Genomic DNA, 18,944 nt, shown 5'->3' on the forward strand with positions numbered 1-18,944 from the left:
AACCCATACTCTTAACTTAACCCAAATCTTAACCCTAACCTTAACACAAAAACCTAACCTTCAACCTAACCCTAAAACTAACCCAAGCTCCTAACCCTTAACCTAATTCTAACCTTAACCCTAAACCCTTAGAAATAACATTTAACCTTGTGGGGACCAACAAAATGTCCCCAGTTGGTCAAATTTAGTTCGTTAACTACTCTTATGGGGACTTCTGGTTCCCACAAGAATTGTTAAACACATCCACACACACACACACACACACACACACACACACACACACACACACACACACACACACTGTCGGGCACACCTGGCCAACCATGACAAACTCATCTTTAAACACAAACACTACAGCTGCATTCTGTTAGTGGCTTTGGATTTTCCATTTATATCTCAACGTCAGCACATTTAGAACGTGGGGGGCACCGATTGGTGCGTTAGTCAGTATGTGTTGTGCCTGTGCTGGTCCAGGTGATATTTAAGAGTGGCTGGTCCAGGTGATATTTAAGAGTGGCTGGCCCAGGTGATATTTAAGAGTGGCTGGCCCAGGTGATATTTAAGAGTGGCTGGCCCAGGTGATATTTAGAGTGGCTGGTCCAGGTGATATTTAAGAGTGGCTGGTCCAGGTGATATTTAAGAGTGGCTGGCCCAGGTGATATTTAAGAGTGGCTGGTCCAGGTGATATTTAAGAGTGGCTGGCCCAGGTGATATTTAAGAGCGGCTGGCCCAGGTGATATTTAAGAGCTGCTGGCCCAGGTGATATTTAAGAGCTGCTGGCCCAGGTGATATTTAAGAGTGGCTGGTCCAGGTGATATTTAAGAGTGGCTGGCCCAGGTGATATTTAAGAGCTGCTGGCCCAGGTGATATTTAAGAGTGGCTGGCCCAGGTGATATTTAAGAGTGGCTGGTCCAGGTGATATTTAAGAGTGGCTGGCCCAGGTGATATTTAAGAGTGGCTGGCCCAGGTGATATTTAAGAGCTGCTGGCCCAGGTGATATTTAAGAGTGGCTGGCCCAGGTGATATTTAAGAGTGGCTGGTCCAGGTGATATTTAAGAGTGGCTGGCCCAGGTGATATTTAAGAGTGGCTGGCCCAGGTGATATTTAAGAGTGGCTGGCCCAGGGGATATTTAAGAGTGGCTGGTCCAGGTGATATTTAAGAGTGGCTGGCCCAGTTGATATTTAAGAGGGGCTGGCCCAGGTGATATTTAAGAGTGGCTGGCCCAGGTGATATTTAAGAGCTGCTGGCCCAGGTGATATTTAAGAGCTGCTGGCCCAGGTCATATTTAAGAGCTGCTGGCCCAGGTGATATTTAAGAGTGGCTGGTCCAGGTGATATTTAGAGTGGCTGGCCCAGGTGATATTTAAGAGTGGCTGGCCCAGGTGATATTTAAGAGTGGCTGGCCCAGGTGATATTTAAGAGCTGCTGTGTCGTAGTCAGCAGGTTTATATTGTAATCGTGTCGTAGTCAGCAGGTTTATATTGTAGTCGTGTCGTAGTCAGCAGGTTTATATTGTAATCGTGTGTCGTAGTCAGCAGGTTTATATTGTAGTCGTGTCGTAGTCAGCAGGTTTATATTGTAATCGTGTCGTAGTCAGCAGGTTTATATTGTAGTCGTGTGTCGTAGTCAGCAGGTTTATATTGTAATCGTGTCGTAGTCAGCAGGTTTATATTGTAGTCGTGTGTCGTAGTCAGCAGGTTTATATTGTAATCGTGTCGTAGTCAGCAGGTTTATATTGTAATCGTGTCGTAGTCAGCAGGTTTATATTGTAGTCGTGTGTTGTAGTCAGCAGGTTTATATTGTAATCGTGTCGTAGTCAGCAGGTTTATATTGTAATCGTGTCGTAGTCAGCAGGTTTATATTGTAGTCGTGTCGTAGTCAGCAGGTTTATATTGTAATCGTGTCGTAGTCAGCAGGTTTATATTGTAGTCGTGTCGTAGTCAGCAGGTTTATATTGTAATCGTGTCGTAGTCAGCAGGTTTATATTGTAATCGTGTCGTAGTCAGCAGGTTTATATTGTAGTCGTGTCGTAGTCAGCAGGTTTATATTGTAATCGTGTGTCGTAGTCAGCAGGTTTATATTGTAGTCGTGTCGTAGTCAGCAGGTTTATATTGTAATCGTGTCGTAGTCAGCAGGTTTATATTGTAATCGTGTCGTAGTCAGCAGGTTTATATTGTAGTCGTGTGTCGTAGTCAGCAGGTTTATATTGTAATCGTGTGTCGTAGTCAGCAGGTTTATATTGTAGTCGTGTGTCGTAGTCAGCAGGTTTATATTGTAGTCGTGTCGTAGTCAGCAGGTTTATATTGTAGTCGGTGTCGTAGTCAGCAGGTTTATATTGTAGTCGTGTCGTAGTCAGCAGGTTTATATTGTAGTCGTGTGTCGTAGTCAGCAGGTTTATATTGTAATCGTGTGTCGTAGTCAGCAGGTTTATATTGTAATCGTGTGTCGTAGTCAGCAGGTTTATATTGTAATCGTGTGTCGTAGTCAGCAGGTTTATATTGTAGTCGTGTCGTAGTCAGCAGGTTTATATTGTAGTCGTGTGTCGTAGTCAGCAGGTTTATATTGTAGTCGTAGTCGTAGTCAGCAGGTTTATATTGTAATCGTGTCGTAGTCAGCAGGTTTATATTGTAGTCGTGTCGTAGTCAGCAGGTTTATATTGTAGTCGTGTCGTAGTCAGCAGGTTTATATTGTAGTCGTGTCGTAGTCAGCAGGTTTATATTGTAATCGTGTCGTAGTCAGCAGGTTTATATTGTAGTCGTGTCGTAGTCAGCAGGTTTATATTGTAATCGTGTCGTAGTCAGCAGGTTTATATTGTAATCGTGTGTCGTAGTCAGCAGGTTTATATTGTAATCGTGTCGTAGTCAGCAGGTTTATATTGTAATCGTGTGTCGTAGTCAGCAGGTTTATATTGTAGTCGTGTGTCGTAGTCAGCAGGTTTATATTGTAGTCGGTGTCGTAGTCAGCAGGTTTATATTGTAATCGTGTCGTAGTCAGCAGGTTTATATTGTAGTCGGTGTGTCGTAGTCAGCAGGTTTATATTGTAATCGTGTCGTAGTCAGCAGGTTTATATTGTAGTCGTGTGTCGTAGTCAGCAGGTTTATATTGTAATCGTGTCGTCGTCAGCAGGTTTATATTGTAATCGTGTCGTAGTCAGCAGGTTTATATTGTAATCGTGTCGTAGTCAGCAGGTTTATATTGTAGTCGTGTCGTAGTCAGCAGGTTTATATTGTAATCGTGTCGTAGTCAGCAGGTTTATATTGTAGTCGTGTCGTAGTCAGCAGGTTTATATTGTAATCGTGTCGTAGTCAGCAGGTTTATATTGTAGTCGTGTCGTAGTCAGCAGGTTTATATTGTAATCGTGTGTCGTAGTCAGCAGGTTTATATTGTAGTCGTGTCGTAGTCAGCAGGTTTATATTGTAATCGTGTCGTAGTCAGCAGGTTTATATTGTAATCGTGTCGTAGTCAGCAGGTTTATATTGTAGTCGTGTGTCGTAGTCAGCAGGTTTATATTGTAATCGTGTGTCGTAGTCAGCAGGTTTATATTGTAGTCGTGTGTCGTAGTCAGCAGGTTTATATTGTAGTCGTGTCGTAGTCAGCAGGTTTATATTGTAGTCGTGTCGTAGTCAGCAGGTTTATATTGTAGTCGTGTCGTAGTCAGCAGGTTTATATTGTAGTCGTGTGTCGTAGTCAGCAGGTTTATATTGTAATCGTGTGTCGTAGTCAGCAGGTTTATATTGTAATCGTGTCGTAGTCAGCAGGTTTATATTGTAGTCGTGTGTCGTAGTCAGCAGGTTTATATTGTAGTCGTGTCGTAGTCAGCAGGTTTATATTGTAGTCGTGTCGTAGTCAGCAGGTTTATATTGTAGTCGTGTGTCGTAGTCAGCAGGTTTATATTGTAGTCGTGTCGTAGTCAGCAGGTTTATATTGTAATCGTGTCGTAGTCAGCAGGTTTATATTGTAGTCGTGTCGTAGTCAGCAGGTTTATATTGTAGTCGTGTCGTAGTCAGCAGGTTTATATTGTAGTCGTGTCGTAGTCAGCAGGTTTATATTGTAATCGTGTGTCGTAGTCAGCAGGTTTATATTGTAGTCGTGTCGTAGTCAGCAGGTTTATATTGTAATCGTGTGTCGTAGTCAGCAGGTTTATATTGTAGTCGGTGTCGTAGTCAGCAGGTTTATATTGTAATCGTGTGTCGTAGTCAGCAGTTTTATATTGTAGTCGGGTGTCGTAGTCAGCAGGTTTATATTGTAATCGTGTCGTAGTCAGCAGGTTTATATTGTAGTCGTGTGTCGTAGTCAGCAGGTTTATATTGTAGTCGGGTTCGTAGTCAGCAGGTTTATATTGTAGTCGTGTCGTAGTCAGCAGGTTTATATTGTAGTCGTGTCGTAGTCAGCAGGTTTATATTGTAATCGTGTGTTCGTAGTCAGCAGGTTTATATTGTAGTCGTGTCGTAGTCAGCAGGTTTATATTGTAATCGGGTCGTAGTCAGCAGGTTTATATTGTAATCGTGTCGTAGTCAGCAGGTTTATATTGTAGTCGCGGTCGTAGTCAGCAGGTTTATATTGTAATCGTGTCGTAGTCAGCAGGTTTATATTGTAGTCGTGTCGTAGTCAGCAGGTTTATATTGTAATCGTGTCGTAGTCAGCAGGTTTATATTGTAATCGTGTGTCGTAGTCAGCAGGTTTATATTGTAGTCGTGTCGTAGTCAGCAGGTTTATATTGTAATCGTGTCGTAGTCAGCAGGTTTATATTGTAGTCGTGTGTCGTAGTCAGCAGGTTTATATTGTAATCGTGTGTCGTAGTCAGCAGGTTTATATTGTAATCGTGTCGTAGTCAGCAGGTTTATATTGTAGTCGTGTCGTAGTCAGCAGGTTTATATTGTAGTCGTGTCGTAGTCAGCAGGTTTATATTGTAATCGTGTCGTAGTCAGCAGGTTTATATTGTAGTCGTGTCGTAGTCAGCAGGTTTATATTGTAATCGTGTCGTAGTCAGCAGGTTTATATTGTAATCGTGTCGTAGTCACCAGGTTTATATTGTAGTCGTGTCGTAGTCAGCAGGTTTATATTGTAATCGTGTCGTAGTCAGTAGGTTTATATTGTAGTCGTGTGTCGTAGTCAGCAGGTTTATATTGTAGTCGTGTGTCGTAGTCAGCAGGTTTATATTGTAATCGTGTCGTAGTCAGCAGGTTTATATTGTAGTCGTGTCGTAGTCAGCAGGTTTATATTGTAGTCGTGGTCGTAGTCAGCAGGTTTATATTGTAGTCGTGTGTCGTAGTCAGCAGGTTTATATTGTAATCGTGTCGTAGTCAGCAGGTTTATATTGTAGTCGTGGTCGTAGTCAGCAGGTTTATATTGTAATCGTGTCGTAGTCAGCAGGTTTATATTGTAGTCGTGTCGTAGTCAGCAGGTTTATATTGTAGTCGTGTCGTAGTCAGCAGGTTTATATTGTAGTCGTGTGTCGTAGTCAGCAGGTTTATATTGTAATCGTGTGTCGTAGTCAGCAGGTTTATATTGTAGTCGGGTCGTAGTCAGCAGGTTTATATTGTAATCGTGTCGTAGTCAGCAGGTTTATATTGTAGTCGTGTGTCGTAGTCAGCAGGTTTATATTGTAGTCGTGTCGTAGTCAGCAGGTTTATATTGTAATCGTGTCGTAGTCAGCAGGTTTATATTGTAATCGTGTCGTAGTCAGCAGGTTTATATTGTAGTCGTGTGTCGTAGTCAGCAGGTTTATATTGTAGTCGTGTGTCGTAGTCAGCAGGTTTATATTGTAATCGTGTCGTAGTCAGCAGGTTTATATTGTAGTCGTGTCGTAGTCAGCAGGTTTATATTGTAATCGTGTGTCGTAGTCAGCAGGTTTATATTGTAGTCGTGTCGTAGTCAGCAGGTTTATATTGTAGTCGTGTCGTAGTCAGCAGGTTTATATTGTAGTCGTGTCGTAGTCAGCAGGTTTATATTGTAATCGTGTCGTAGTCAGCAGGTTTATATTGTAGTCGTGTGTCGTAGTCAGCAGGTTTATATTGTAGTCGTGTGTCGTAGTCAGCAGGTTTATATTGTAATCGTGTCGTAGTCAGCAGGTTTATATTGTAATCTCCTTGTCCTTTTCCCCTCCTCTTCCCACCATGCCCACTTCTCTCCAGACACTCCTAGTTCCCCCTCTTCACAGGGCCCTGGCCACCTATTACTGAGTTCATGGATGAACTCTTGCCAAAACTCAGAGGAATGAATGACTTCAAGAGGAGGATTTATGGACCACAGGAAATTTAACAACTTTATCTGTTGTTGCTCAGACATTTCAGATGCAGCGTTTCCGCTAAACTGCGCCGCAGCGACCCGTTACTGCCAAGCAGAAATATCAACCCACAGAGAGAAGCACGAGATTTAACTGTCTAGAGAAGTGCTCACCACCTGGTCGATCGCGATCGACTGGTCCATCTCCAAGGCATTCCTAATCGATCTCCAAACATCTCTGTTTAAAAGCCAATGATAAAGTCTTGCATTCCTATGTTTTGCTTATTCGTCTAGGGCTGTTGATGGTAGGTGCACCTGATTCACCTGCCCTGCACGCCAGGCAGGCAAACTGTTGCCATTTTGAACCATGTAATGTGTCTGAAGGCACAAACTCTGCCTTCCCGTTGGGCCCATAGATCAAATCAAGTGCACTAAGGCCAATCAGATGGCTCAGATTACCATGTCTGCAGTAACGTACCGCTGGCCAATCAGATGCCTCAGATTACCGTGTCTGCAGTAACGCATCCGCTGGCCAATCAGATGGCTCAGATTACCGTGTCTGCAGTAACGTGCCGCTGGCCAATCAGATGGCTCAGATTACCGTGTCTGCAGTAACGTGCCGCTGGCCAATCAGATGGCTCAGATTACCATGTCTGCAGTAACGTGCCGCTGGCCAATCAGATGGCTCAGATTACCGTGTCTGCAGTAACGTGCCGCTGGCCAATCAGATGGCTCAGATTACCGTGTCTGCAGTAACGTGCCGCTGGCCAATCAGATGGCTCAGATTACCTTGTCTGCAGTAACGTACCGCTGGCCAATCAGATGGCTCAGATTACCGTGTCTGCAGTAACGTGCCGCTGGCCAATCAGATGGCTCAGATTACCATGTCTGCAGTAACGTACCGCTGGCCAATCAGATGGCTCAGATTACCGTGTCTGCAGTAACGTACCGCTGGCCAATCAGATGGCTCAGATTACCGTGTCTGCAGTAATGTACCGCTGGCCAATCAGATGCCTCAGATTACCGTGTCTGCAGTAACGTACCGCTGGCCAATCAGATGCCTCAGATTACCATGTCTACAGTAACGTGCCGCTGGCCAATCAGATGGCTCAGATTACCATGTCTGCAGTAACGCATCAGCTGGCCAATCAGATGCCTCAGATTACCGTGTCTGCAGTAACGTACCGCTGGCCAATCAGATGGCTCAGATTACCGTGTCTGCAGTAACGTGCCGCTGGCCAATCAGATGGCTCAGATTACCGTGTCTGCAGTAACGTGCCGCTGGCCAATCAGATGGCTCAGATTACCATGTCTGCAGTAACGTGCCGCTGGCCAATCAGATGGCTCAGATTACCGTGTCTGCAGTAACGTGCCGCTGGCCAATCAGATGGCTCAGATTACCGTGTCTGCAGTAACGTGTCCGCTGGCCAATCAGATGGCTCAGATTACCTTGTCTGCAGTAACGTACCGCTGGCCAATCAGATGGCTCAGATTACCGTGTCTGCAGTAACGTGCCGCTGGCCAATCAGATGGCTCAGATTACCATGTCTGCAGTAACGTACCGCTGGCCAATCAGATGGCTCAGATTACCGTGTCTGCAGTAACGTACCGCTGGCCAATCAGATGGCTCAGATTACCGTGTCTGCAGTAATGTACCGCTGGCCAATCAGATGCCTCAGATTACCGTGTCTGCAGTAACGTACCGCTGGCCAATCAGATGCCTCAGATTACCATGTCTACAGTAACGTGCCGCTGGCCAATCAGATGGCTCAGATTACCATGTCTGCAGTAACGTGCCGCTGGCCAATCCACACAATCCCCCATAATGACAAAGCGAAAACATGTTTTTAGAATACATTTTTTTTTCGTGCAAATTTAATAAAAATACAAAACAGAAATACCTTATTTACCTCAGTATTCAGACTCTTTGCTATGAGGTTCGAAATTGAGCTCAGTTGCATCCTGTTTCCATTGATCATCCTTGAGATGTTTCTACAACTTGATTGGAGTCCGCCTGTGGTAAATTAAATTGAATGGACATGATTTGGAAAGGCGCACACCTGTCTATATAAGGTCCCACATTTGCCAGTGCATGTCAAAGTAAAAACCAAGCCATGTGGTCGAAGGAATTGTCCGTAGAGCTCCGAGACAGGATTGTGTTGAGGCACAGATCTGGGGAAGGGTACCAAAACATTTTTGCAGCGTTGAAGGTCCCCAAGAACACAGTGGCCTCCATCATTCTTAAATGGAAGAAGTTTGGAACCACCAAGACTCTTCCTAGAGCTGGCCGCCCAACCAAACTGAGCAATTGGGGGAGAAGGGCCTTGGTCAGGGAGGTGACCAATAACCTAATGGTCACTCTGACAGAGCTCCAGAGTTCCTCTGTGGAGATGGGAGAACCTTCCAGAAGGACAACCATCTCTGCAACACTCCACCAATCAGGCTTTCAGGATAGTGGCCAGACGGAAGCCCCTCCTCAGTAAAAGGCACATGACAGCCCACTTGGAGTTTGCCAAAAGTCACCAAAAGGACTCTCAGACCATGAGAAACAAGATTCTCTGGTCTGATCAAATCAAGATTGAAGTCTTTGGCCTGAATGCCAAGCGTCACATCTGGAGGAAACCTGGCACCAAATCAAATCAAATGTAATGTTATTGGTCACTGTCACGGGCGTCATATAAAGGGGACCAAGGCGCAGTGTGTTGATAGTTCCACATTTTATTTACTCTGTGAAACTCATGCAATACATAAAAATAACTGAATAGACAAAAAACAACAAACCGTGACGCAGAGGAGAACAAACACTACTCACAAATAATCACCCACAAAACCCAGGAAGAAAAACCCCTACTTAAATATGATCTCCAATTAGAGGCAACCCAAAAAACAATAACATAGAAATAGAAAAACTAGAACTTAAACATAGAAATAGAAAACCACCCAAAACACCCCCTGTCACGCCCTGACCTACTCTACTATAGAAAATGACATCTAACAAGGGTCAGGACGTGACAGTCACATACACATGGTTAGCAGGTGTTAATGCGAGTGTAGCGAAATGCTTGCACTTCTAGTTCCGACAGTGCAGTAATATCTAACAAGTAATCGAACATTCCCCCAACAACTTCCTAATACACACACATCTAAAGGGGTGAATGAGAACATGTACATATAAATATATGGATGAGTGTCATAGCAAGGTGCAATAGATGGTATAGAGTACAGTATATACATGTGATATGAGTAATGTAAGATATGTCAACATTATTAAAGTGGCATTGTTTAAAGCGACTAGTGATCGATTTATTAAAGTGGCCAGTGATTGGGTCTCAATGTAGGCAGCAGCCTCTCTGTGTTAGTGATGGCTGTTTAACAGTCTGATGGTCTGGAGATAGAAGCTGTTTATCAGTCTGATGGCCTGGAGATAGAAGCTGTTTATCAGTCTGATGGCCTGGAGATAGAAGCTGTTTATCAGTCTGATGGTCTGGAGATAGAAGCTGTTTAACAGTCTGATGGTCTGGAGATAGAAGCTGTTTAACAGTCTGATGGTCTGGAGATAGAAGCTGTTTATCAGTCTGATGGTCTGGAGATAGAAGCTGTTTAACAGTCTGATGGCCTGGAGATAGAAGCTGTTTTTCAGTCTGATGGTCTGGAGATAGAAGCTGTTTTTCAGTCTGATGGCCTGGAGATAGAAGCTGTTTATCAGTCTGATGGCCTGGAGATAGAAGCTGTTTATCAGTCTGATGGTCTGGAGATAGAAGCTGTTTAACAGTCTGATGGCCTGGAGATAGAAGCTGTTTTTCAGTCTGATGGTCTGGAGATAGAAGCTGTTTATCAGTCTGATGGCCTGGAGATAGAAGCTGTTTAACAGTCTGATGGTCTGGAGATAGAAGCTGTTTAACATTCTGATGGTCTGGAGATAGAAGCTGTTTAACATTCTGATGTCCTGGAGATAGAAGCTGTTTTTCAGTCTCTCTGTCCCAGCTTTGATGCACCTGTACTGACCTCGCCTTCTGGATGATAGCAGGGTGAACAGGCAGTGGCTCGGGTTGAGAAAACCAGGGTCTCCAGCTTGATGATGAGCTCGGAGGTTGTTGAATGCTGAGCTGTATGAACAGCACTGTTACATAGGTATTCCTCTTGTCCAGATGGGATAGGGCAGTGTGATGACGATTGTATCATCTGTGGACCTGTTGGGGTGGTAAAGTGAAGTGGGTCTAGGGTGGCCGGTAAAGTGGATGTGATATGATCCTTGACTTGTCTCTCAAGCACTTCATGATGACAGAAGTGAGTGCTATGGGGTGATAGTCATTTAGTTCAGTTACCTTCGCTTTCTTGGGTACAAGAACAATGGTGGCCATCTTGAAGCATGTGGGACAGCAGACTGGGATAGGGAGAGATTCAATATGTCCGTAAACACTCCAGTCAGTTGGTCTGCGTATGCTCTGAGGACGCGGCCGGGGATGCCGTCTGGGCCAGCAGCCTTGCGAGGATTAACACGTTTAAATGTTTTACTCACGTCGGCCACGAAGAAGGAGAGGGGGGGGTGCTGCCCTTGTTAGTGGGCTGCCACGGAGTGCAGTAAACGGAGCTCAGGATGCTGCAAATACTGCGTCCAAAATAATATAGTCGATTGCACTTTTAAAACTGCCATCTTTTTTTGTAAGAGAACATTCAGTATTCAGCAGCACTCTAGGATGACGTCAGTTTGAGATCCACAAACACCAGAACAATAGCAGTGTGCTGGAGTTGGTTTCTTTTATTACAGTTTTTCCTCTCTGCATCTTGAACTATGTATGGTGTGTTTACAGATGTATGGTGTGTTTACAGATGTGTTTACAGATGTATGGTGTGTTTACAGATGTATGGTGTGTTTACAGATGTATGGTGTGTTTACAGACGTATGGTGTGTTTACAGGTGTATGGTGTGTTTACAGGTGTATGGTGTGTTTACAGACGTATGGTGTGTTTACAGACGTATGGTGTGTTTACAGATGTATGGTTTGTTTACAGATGTATGGTGTGTTTACAGTGTGTTTACAGGTGTGTGGTGTGTTTACAGTGTGTTTACAGATGTATGGTGTGTTTACAGATGTATGGTGTGTTTACAGTGTGTTTACAGGTGTGTGGTGTGTTTACAGTGTGTTTACAGGTGTATGGTGTGTTTACAGTGTGTTCACAGATGTATGGTGCGTTTACAGATGTATGGTGTGTTTACAGTGTGTTTACAGGTGTATGGTGCGTTTACAGATGTATGGTGTGTTTACAGTGTGTTTACAGGTGTATGGTGTGTTTACAGTGTGTTTACAGATGTATGGTGTGTTTACAGATGTGTGGTGTGTTTACAGTGTGTTTACAGATGTATGGTGTGTTTACAGATGTATGGTGTGTTTACAGGTGTATGGTGTGTTTACAGTGTGTTTACAGGTCTATGGTGTGTTTACAGTGTGTTTACAGGTGTATGGTGTGTTTACAGTGTGTTTACAGACGTATGGTGTGTTTACAGATGTATGGTGTGTTTACAGTGTGTTTACAGGTGTATGGTGTGTTTACAGGTGTATGGTGTGTTTACAGTGTGTTTACAGGTGTATGGTGTGTTTTGGGCTTCTACCCAAACACTTCCTGTTTCCGGTCACAACTTGCAGACTTGTTTACGCTGCTGTGCGTTTTTGTTGCCGATCTTACTTTGATACCTGACGGTTTTTTACTTTTTCATTACCGTATATTTTTACTTTTTCCCTCACTCAACTTTTTTCCTCACTCAACTTTTTTCATTCATCCCCGGAGGTTTTATCTGGACATGGTTCGTCAGGACTTCAAACAGCCGAAGCTAAGTAACATTAACATGATGCCTTCTAATTGCAGTCGTTGTATTTATAATATACAGGAGAACGATCGCCTTACGGCAAGGATAGCTGTGCTGCAAGCCCAGCTTCAGACGCGATCGTTAGGCAAGGGTAATTTCAGTGTAGGAAAGGATGAAACAGCGTCTGTGCCACCAGTAAGTACAGATAGTAACGTTAGTATAAACCCCCTCGCACGGTCCCCGCAGCCGGACATCTTTCTCATGGCTTCTGGAGGGAAACGCTGTAGGAATGCTCAACCGGTGTCGCTTATTCAGCCGACAGAAACTTTCAACCGGTTCTCCCCATTAAGCGAGTCGGAGTCGGAGGCCGAGACTTCTCTGGTCTCTACTCCTCCCGTTGTGGGGTCTGAGACGCCGACGGCTCCCACCATTAGCTCTGACAAATTGAAAACCCTAGTCATTGGCGACTCCATTACCCGCAGTATTAGACTTAAAACTAATCATCCAGCGATCATACACTGTTCACCAGGGGCAGGGCTACCGACGTTAAGGCTAATCTAAAGACGGTGCTGGCTAAAGCTAAAACTGGCGAGTGTAGAGAGTATAGAGATATTGTTATCCACGTCGGCACCAACGATGTTAGGATGAAACAGTCAGAGGTCACCAAGCGCAACATAGCTTCAGCGTGTAAATCAGCTAGAAAGATGTGTCGGCATCGATTAATTGTCTCTGGCCCCCCTCCCAGTTAGGGGGAGTGATGAGCTCTACAGCAGAGTCTCACAACTCAATCGCTGGTTGAAAACTGTTTTCTGCCCCTCCCAAAAGATAGAATTTGTAGATAATTGGCCCTCTTTCTGGGACTCACCCACAAACAGGACCAAGCCTGGCCTGTTGAGGAGTGACGGACTCCATCCTAGCTGGAGGGGTGCTCTCATCTTATCTACGAACATAGACAGGGCTCTAACTCCTCTAGCTCCACAATGAAATAGGGTGCAGGCCAGGCAGCAGGCTGTTAGCCAGCCTGCCAGCTTAGTGGAGTCTGCCACTAGCACAGTCAGTGTAGTCAGCTCAGCTTCCCCCATTGAGACCGTGTCTGTGCCTCGATCTAGGTTGGGCAAAATTAAAAATGGCGGTGTTCGCTTTAGCAATCTCACTAGTATAAAGACCTCCTCCATTCCTGCCATTATTGAAAGAGATTGTGATACCTCACATCTCAAAATTGGGTTACTTAATGTTAGATCCCTCACTTCCAAGGCAGTTATAGTCAATGAACTAATCACTGATAATAATCTTGATGTGATTGGCCTGACTGAAACATGGCTTAAGCCTGATGAATTTACTGTGTTAAATGAGGCCTCACCCCCAGGTTACATTAGTGACCATACCCCCGTGCATCCGGCAAAGGCGGAGGTGTTGCTAACATTTACGATAGCAAATTTCAATTTACAAAAAAAAACAACAATGACGTTTTCGTCTTTTGAGCTTCTAGTCATGAAATCTATGCAGCCTACTCACTCACTTTTTATAGCTACTGTTTATAGGCCTCCTGGGCCATATGCAGTGTTCCTCACTGAGTTCCCTGAATTCCTATCGGATCTTGTAGTCATAGCAGATAATATTCTAATTTTTGGTGACTTTAACATTCACATGGAAAAGTCCACAGACCCACTCCAAAAGGCTTTCGGAGCCATCATCGACTCAGTGGGTTTTGTCCAACATGTCTCTGGACCTACTCACTGCCACAGTCATACTCTGGACCTAGTTTTGTCCCATGGAATAAATGTTGTGGATCTAAATGTTTTTCCTCATAATCCTGGACTATCGGACCACCATTTTATTACGTTTGCAATTGCAACAAATAATCTGCTCAGACCCCAACCAAGGAGCATTAAAAGTCGTGCTATAAATTCTCAGACAACCCAAAGATTCCTTGATGCCCTTCCAGACTGCCTCTGCCTACCCAAGGACGTCAGAGGACAAAAATCAGTTAACCACCTAACCGAGGAACTCAATTTAACCTTGCGCAATACCCTAGATGCAGTTGCACCCCTAAAAACTAAAAACATCTGTCATAAGAAACTAGCTCCCTGGTATACAGAAAATACACGAGCTCTGAAGCAAGCTTCCAGAAAATTGGAACGGAAATGGCGCCACACCAAACTGGAAGTCTTCCGACTAGCTTGGAAAGACAGTACCGTGCAGTATCGAAGAGCCCTTACTGCTGCTCGATCATCCTATTTTTCCAACTTAATTGAGGAAAATAAGAACAATCCGAAATTTCTTTTTGATACTGTCGCAAAGCTAACTAAAAAGCAGCCTTCGCAAATGGAGGATGGCTTTCACTTCAGCAGTAATAAATTTATGAACTTCTTTGAGGAAAAGATCATGATCATTAGAAAGCAAATTACAGACTCCTCTTTAAATCTGGGTATTCCTCCAAAGCTCCATTGTCCTGAGTCTGCACAACTCTGCCAGGACCTAGGATCAAGGGAGATACTAAAGTGTTTTAGTACTATATCTCTTGACGCAATGATGAAAATAATCATGGCCTCCAAACCCTCAAGCTGCATACTGGACCCTATTCCAACTAAACTACTGAAAGAGCTGCTTCCTGTGCTTGGCCCTCCTATGTTGAACATAATAAACGGCTCTCTATCCACCGGATGTGTACCAAGCTCACTAAAAGTGGCAGTAATAAAGCCTCTCTTGAAAAAGCCGAATCTTGATCCAGAAATTATAAAAAACTATCGGCCTATATCGAATCTTCCATTCCTCTCCAAAATTTTAGAAAAAGCTGTTGCACAGCAACTGACTGCCTTCCTGAAGACAAACAATGTATACGAAACGCTTCAGTCTGGTTTTAGACCCCATCATAGCACTGAGACTGCACTTGTGAAGGTGGTAAATGACCTTTTAATGACGTCAGACCGAGGCTCTGCATCTGTCCTCGTGCTCCTAGATCTTAGTGCCGCTTTTGATACCATCGATCACCACATTCTTTTGGAGAGATTGGAAACCCAAATTGGTCTACATGGACAAGTTCTGGCCTGGTTTAGATCTTATCTGTCGGAAAGATATCAGTTTGTCTCTGTGAATGGTTTGTCCTCTGACAAATCAATTGTAAATTTCGTGTTCCTCAAGGTTCCGTTTTAGGACCACTATTGTTTTCACTATATATTTTACCTCTTGGGGATGTCATTCGAAAACATAATGTTAAATTTCACTGCTATGCAGACGACACACAGCTGTACATTTCAATGAAACATGGTGAAGCCCCAAAATTGCCCTCGCTAGAAGCCTGTGTTTCAGACATAAAGAAGTGGATGGCTGCAAACTTTCTACTTTTAAACTCGGACAAAACAGAGATGCTTGTTCTAGGTCCCAAGAAACAAAGAGATCTTCTGTTGAATCTGACAATTAATCTGGATGGTTGTACAGTCGTCTCAAATAAAACTGTGAAGGACCTCAGGCGTTACTCTGGACCCTGATCTCTCTTTTGAAGAACATATCAAGACTGTTTCAAGGACAGCTTTTTTCCATCTACGTAACATTGCAAAAATCAGAAATTTTCTGTCCAAAAATGACGCAGAAAAATTAATCCATGCTTTTGTTACTTCTAGGCTGGACTACTGCAATGCTCTACTTTCCGGCTACCCGGATAAAGCACTAAATAAACTTCAGTTAGTGCTAAATACGGCTGCTAGAATCCTGACTAGAACCAAAAAATTTGATCATATTACTCCAGTGTTAGCCTCCCTACACTGGCTTCCTGTTAAGGCAAGGGCTGATTTCAAGGTTTTACTGCTAACCTACAAAGCATTACATGGGCTTGCTCCTACCTATCTTTCCGATTTGGTCCTGCCGTACATACCTACACGTACGCTACGGTCACAAGACGCAGGCCTCCTAATTGTCCCTAGAATTTCTAAGCAAACGGCTGGAGGTAGGGCTTTCTCCTATAGAGCTCCATTTTTATGGAATGGTCTGCCTACCAATGTGAGAGACGCAGACTCAGTCTCAACCTTTAAGTCTTTACTGAAGACTTATCTCTTCAGTAGGTCCTATGATTAAGTATAGTCTGGCCCAGGAGTGTGAAGGTGAACGGAAAGGCTGGAGCAACGAACCGCCCTTGCTGTCTCTGCCTTGCCGGTTCCCCTCTTTCCACTGGGATTCTCTGCCTCTAACCCTTTTACAGAGGCTGAGTCACTGGCCTACTGGTGTTCTTCCATGCCGTCCATGGGAGGGGTGCGTCACTTGAGTGGGTTGAGTCACTGACGTGGTCTTCCTGTCTGGGTTGGCGCCCCCCCCTTGGGTTGTGCCATGGCGGAGATCGTTGTGGGCTATACTCGGCCTTGTCTTAGGACGGTAAGTTGGTGGTTGGAGACATCCCTCTAGTGGTGTGGGGGCTGTGCTTTGGCAAAGTGGGTGGGGTTATATCCTGCCTGTTTGGCCCTGTCCGGGGTATCATCGGATGGGGCCACAGTGTCTTCTGATCCCTCCTGTCTCAGCCTCCAGTATTTATGCTGCAGTAGTTTATGTGTCGGGGGGCTAGGGTCAGTCTGTTACATCTGGAGTATTTCTCTTGTCTTATCCGGTGTCCTGTGTGTATTTAAATATGCTCTCTCTAATTCTCTCTTTCTCTCTTTCTGTCTTTCTCTCGGAGGACCTGAGCCCTAGGACCATGCCTCAGGACTACCTGGTATGATGACTCCTTGCTGTCCCCAGTCCACCTGGCCGTGCTGCTGCTCCAGTTTCAACTGTTCTGCCTGCGGCTATGGAACCCTGACCTGTTCACCGGACGTGCTTGTTGCACCCTCGACAACTACTATGATTATTATTATTTGACCATGCTGGTCATTTATGAACATTTTAACATTTTAACATTTTGACCATGTTCTGTTTTAATATCCACCCTGCACAGCCAGAAGAGGACTGGCCACCCCTCATAGCCTGGTTCCTCTCTAGGTTTCTTCCTAGGTTTTTGGCCTTTCTAGGGAGTTTTTCCTAGGGAGTTTTTCCTAGCCACCGTGCTTCTTTCACATGCTTTGCTTGCTGTTTGGGGTTTTAGGCTGGGTTTCTGTACAGCACTTTGAGAATATCAGCTGATGTACGAAGGGCTATATAAAAATAAATTTGATTTGATTTGATTTGATTTGATTTGTTTACAGGTGTATGGTGTGTTTACAGTGTGTTTACAGGTGTATGGTGTGTTTACAGTGTGTTTACAGATGTATGGTGTGTTTACAGGTGTATGGTGTGTTTACAGGTGTATGGTGTGTTTACAGTGTGTTTACAGGTGTATGGTGTGTTTACAGGTGTATGGTGTGTTTACACTATGTTTACAGATGTATGGTGTGTTTACAGGTGTATGGTGTGTTTACAGGTGTATGGTGTGTTTACAGACGTATGGTGTGTTTACAGTGTGTTTACAGGTGTATGGTGTGTTTACAGGTGTATGGTGTGTTTACAGTGTGTTTACAGATGTATGGTGTGTTTACAGGTGTATGGTGTGTTTACAGTGTGTTTACAGATGTATGGTGTGTTTACAGGTGTATGGTGTGTTTACAGGTGTATGGTGTGTTTACAGTGTGTTTACAGGTGTATGGTGTGTTTACAGGTGTATGGTGTGTTTACAGTGTGTTTACAGGTGTATGGTGTGTTTACAGATGTATGGTGTGTTTACAGACGTATGGTGTGTTTACAGACGTATGGTGTGTTTACAGACGTATGGTGTGTTTACAGATGTATGGTGTGTTTACAGACGTATGGTGTGTTTACAGTGTGTTTACAGGTGTATGGTATGTTTACAGGTGTGTGGTGTGTTTACAGACGTATGGTGTGTTTTCGGGCCTCAGTCTATCCTCAGGGATTCTTTTCTCTTTCTGTTCCAGTCATTCCAAGGCAGCCAGGGAAGAGCCTACCTCTTCAACTCTGTGTAAGTAAGCTGTAATAACTCATTGGGCTCAGCTGAAAAGTTGCAAAGCCAGAAGTACAATTGTCTGTTTAAAAGTAATTTTAAAAGTAACTTTAACCCTCTCCCTCAGTGTTAACGTGGGCTGTGGGCCGGCCGAGGAGAGGGTTCTCCTGACAGGTTTACATGCCGTCGCTGACATCTACTGTGAAAACTGTAAAACCACTCTGGGCTGGAAATACGTAAGCCACCTAACTGTACATACCGCTCAAACCAAACCCAACGTACAGCACTAGTAACAGTGTCGCACACAACAATCAACCCACTTCGTCCAGTTAAAATGATTATTCAGACTTGTTCGAGCATAGAAGTCGAAGAGAAATGAACAACTATCCCACATCTCTAGTGGTTGAGTCTCTGTGTTGCCTTACAACGAAATGTTGAATGTCAGGCGTCGCTCCACAATCTGGCGACTGAGACACCCTTTAAACCTCCCCTGTGCTCCTTTGAGATCCGTCACTGAGATCTCTTCTCCGATCCACGGTAGACAACATAATGGGCAGCTGGGCGTTTTTATACAGGACCCTCCCAAAGCATGATGGGATGTTTTAATTGCTTAATTAACTCACGAACCACACCTGTGTGGAAGCACCAGCTTTCGTTATACTTCGTATCCCTCGTTTACTCTCGCGTTTCCTTTATTTTGGCGGTAATCTGTACATGGCTGTGTTAAGAGTTGTAGAGGTTGTTGTCTGACTGTATGGAGTGTCTGCTAAACGTCATGCTGTTGTTGTCTTCTCTCCTCCAGGAACATGCGTTTGAGAGCAGCCAGAAGTATAAAGAGGGGAAGTTCATCATTGAGCTGACTCACATGATCAAGGACAACGGCTGGGAGTGACTTCACTTCCCGTGACATCACGTCCTGCTACCGCCCCTTTAATGACCTCTGACCTATCAAAGCTCTATCGGACTTCACTGAGCAACAATCAATCACCTGTTGAA

The 18,944-nt window shown here is 44.3% G+C and overlaps 1 protein-coding gene across 1 annotated transcript in view; it reads left to right on the top strand.

Annotated features, from left to right (window-relative positions):
- The window catches only part of LOC123732573 (protein yippee-like 1), a 43,974-nt gene extending 25,043 nt beyond the window's left edge, over nucleotides 1-18,931 (top strand). Inside the window, exons 3-5 of the mRNA XM_045711837.1 lie at nucleotides 17,923-17,966; nucleotides 18,076-18,184; nucleotides 18,751-18,931. Of these exons, the coding sequence (XP_045567793.1) occupies nucleotides 17,923-17,966; nucleotides 18,076-18,184; nucleotides 18,751-18,840 (243 nt within the window). The 3' untranslated portion in view covers nucleotides 18,841-18,931. The remainder of the gene's footprint in view (nucleotides 1-17,922; nucleotides 17,967-18,075; nucleotides 18,185-18,750) is intronic.
- The last annotated feature ends 13 nt before the right edge of the window (nucleotides 18,932-18,944 follow it).

The sequence above is a fragment of the Salmo salar genome, unplaced genomic scaffold, assembly GCF_905237065.1.
Source record: "Salmo salar unplaced genomic scaffold, Ssal_v3.1, whole genome shotgun sequence".
Taxonomy (NCBI): Eukaryota; Metazoa; Chordata; class Actinopteri; order Salmoniformes; family Salmonidae; genus Salmo; species Salmo salar.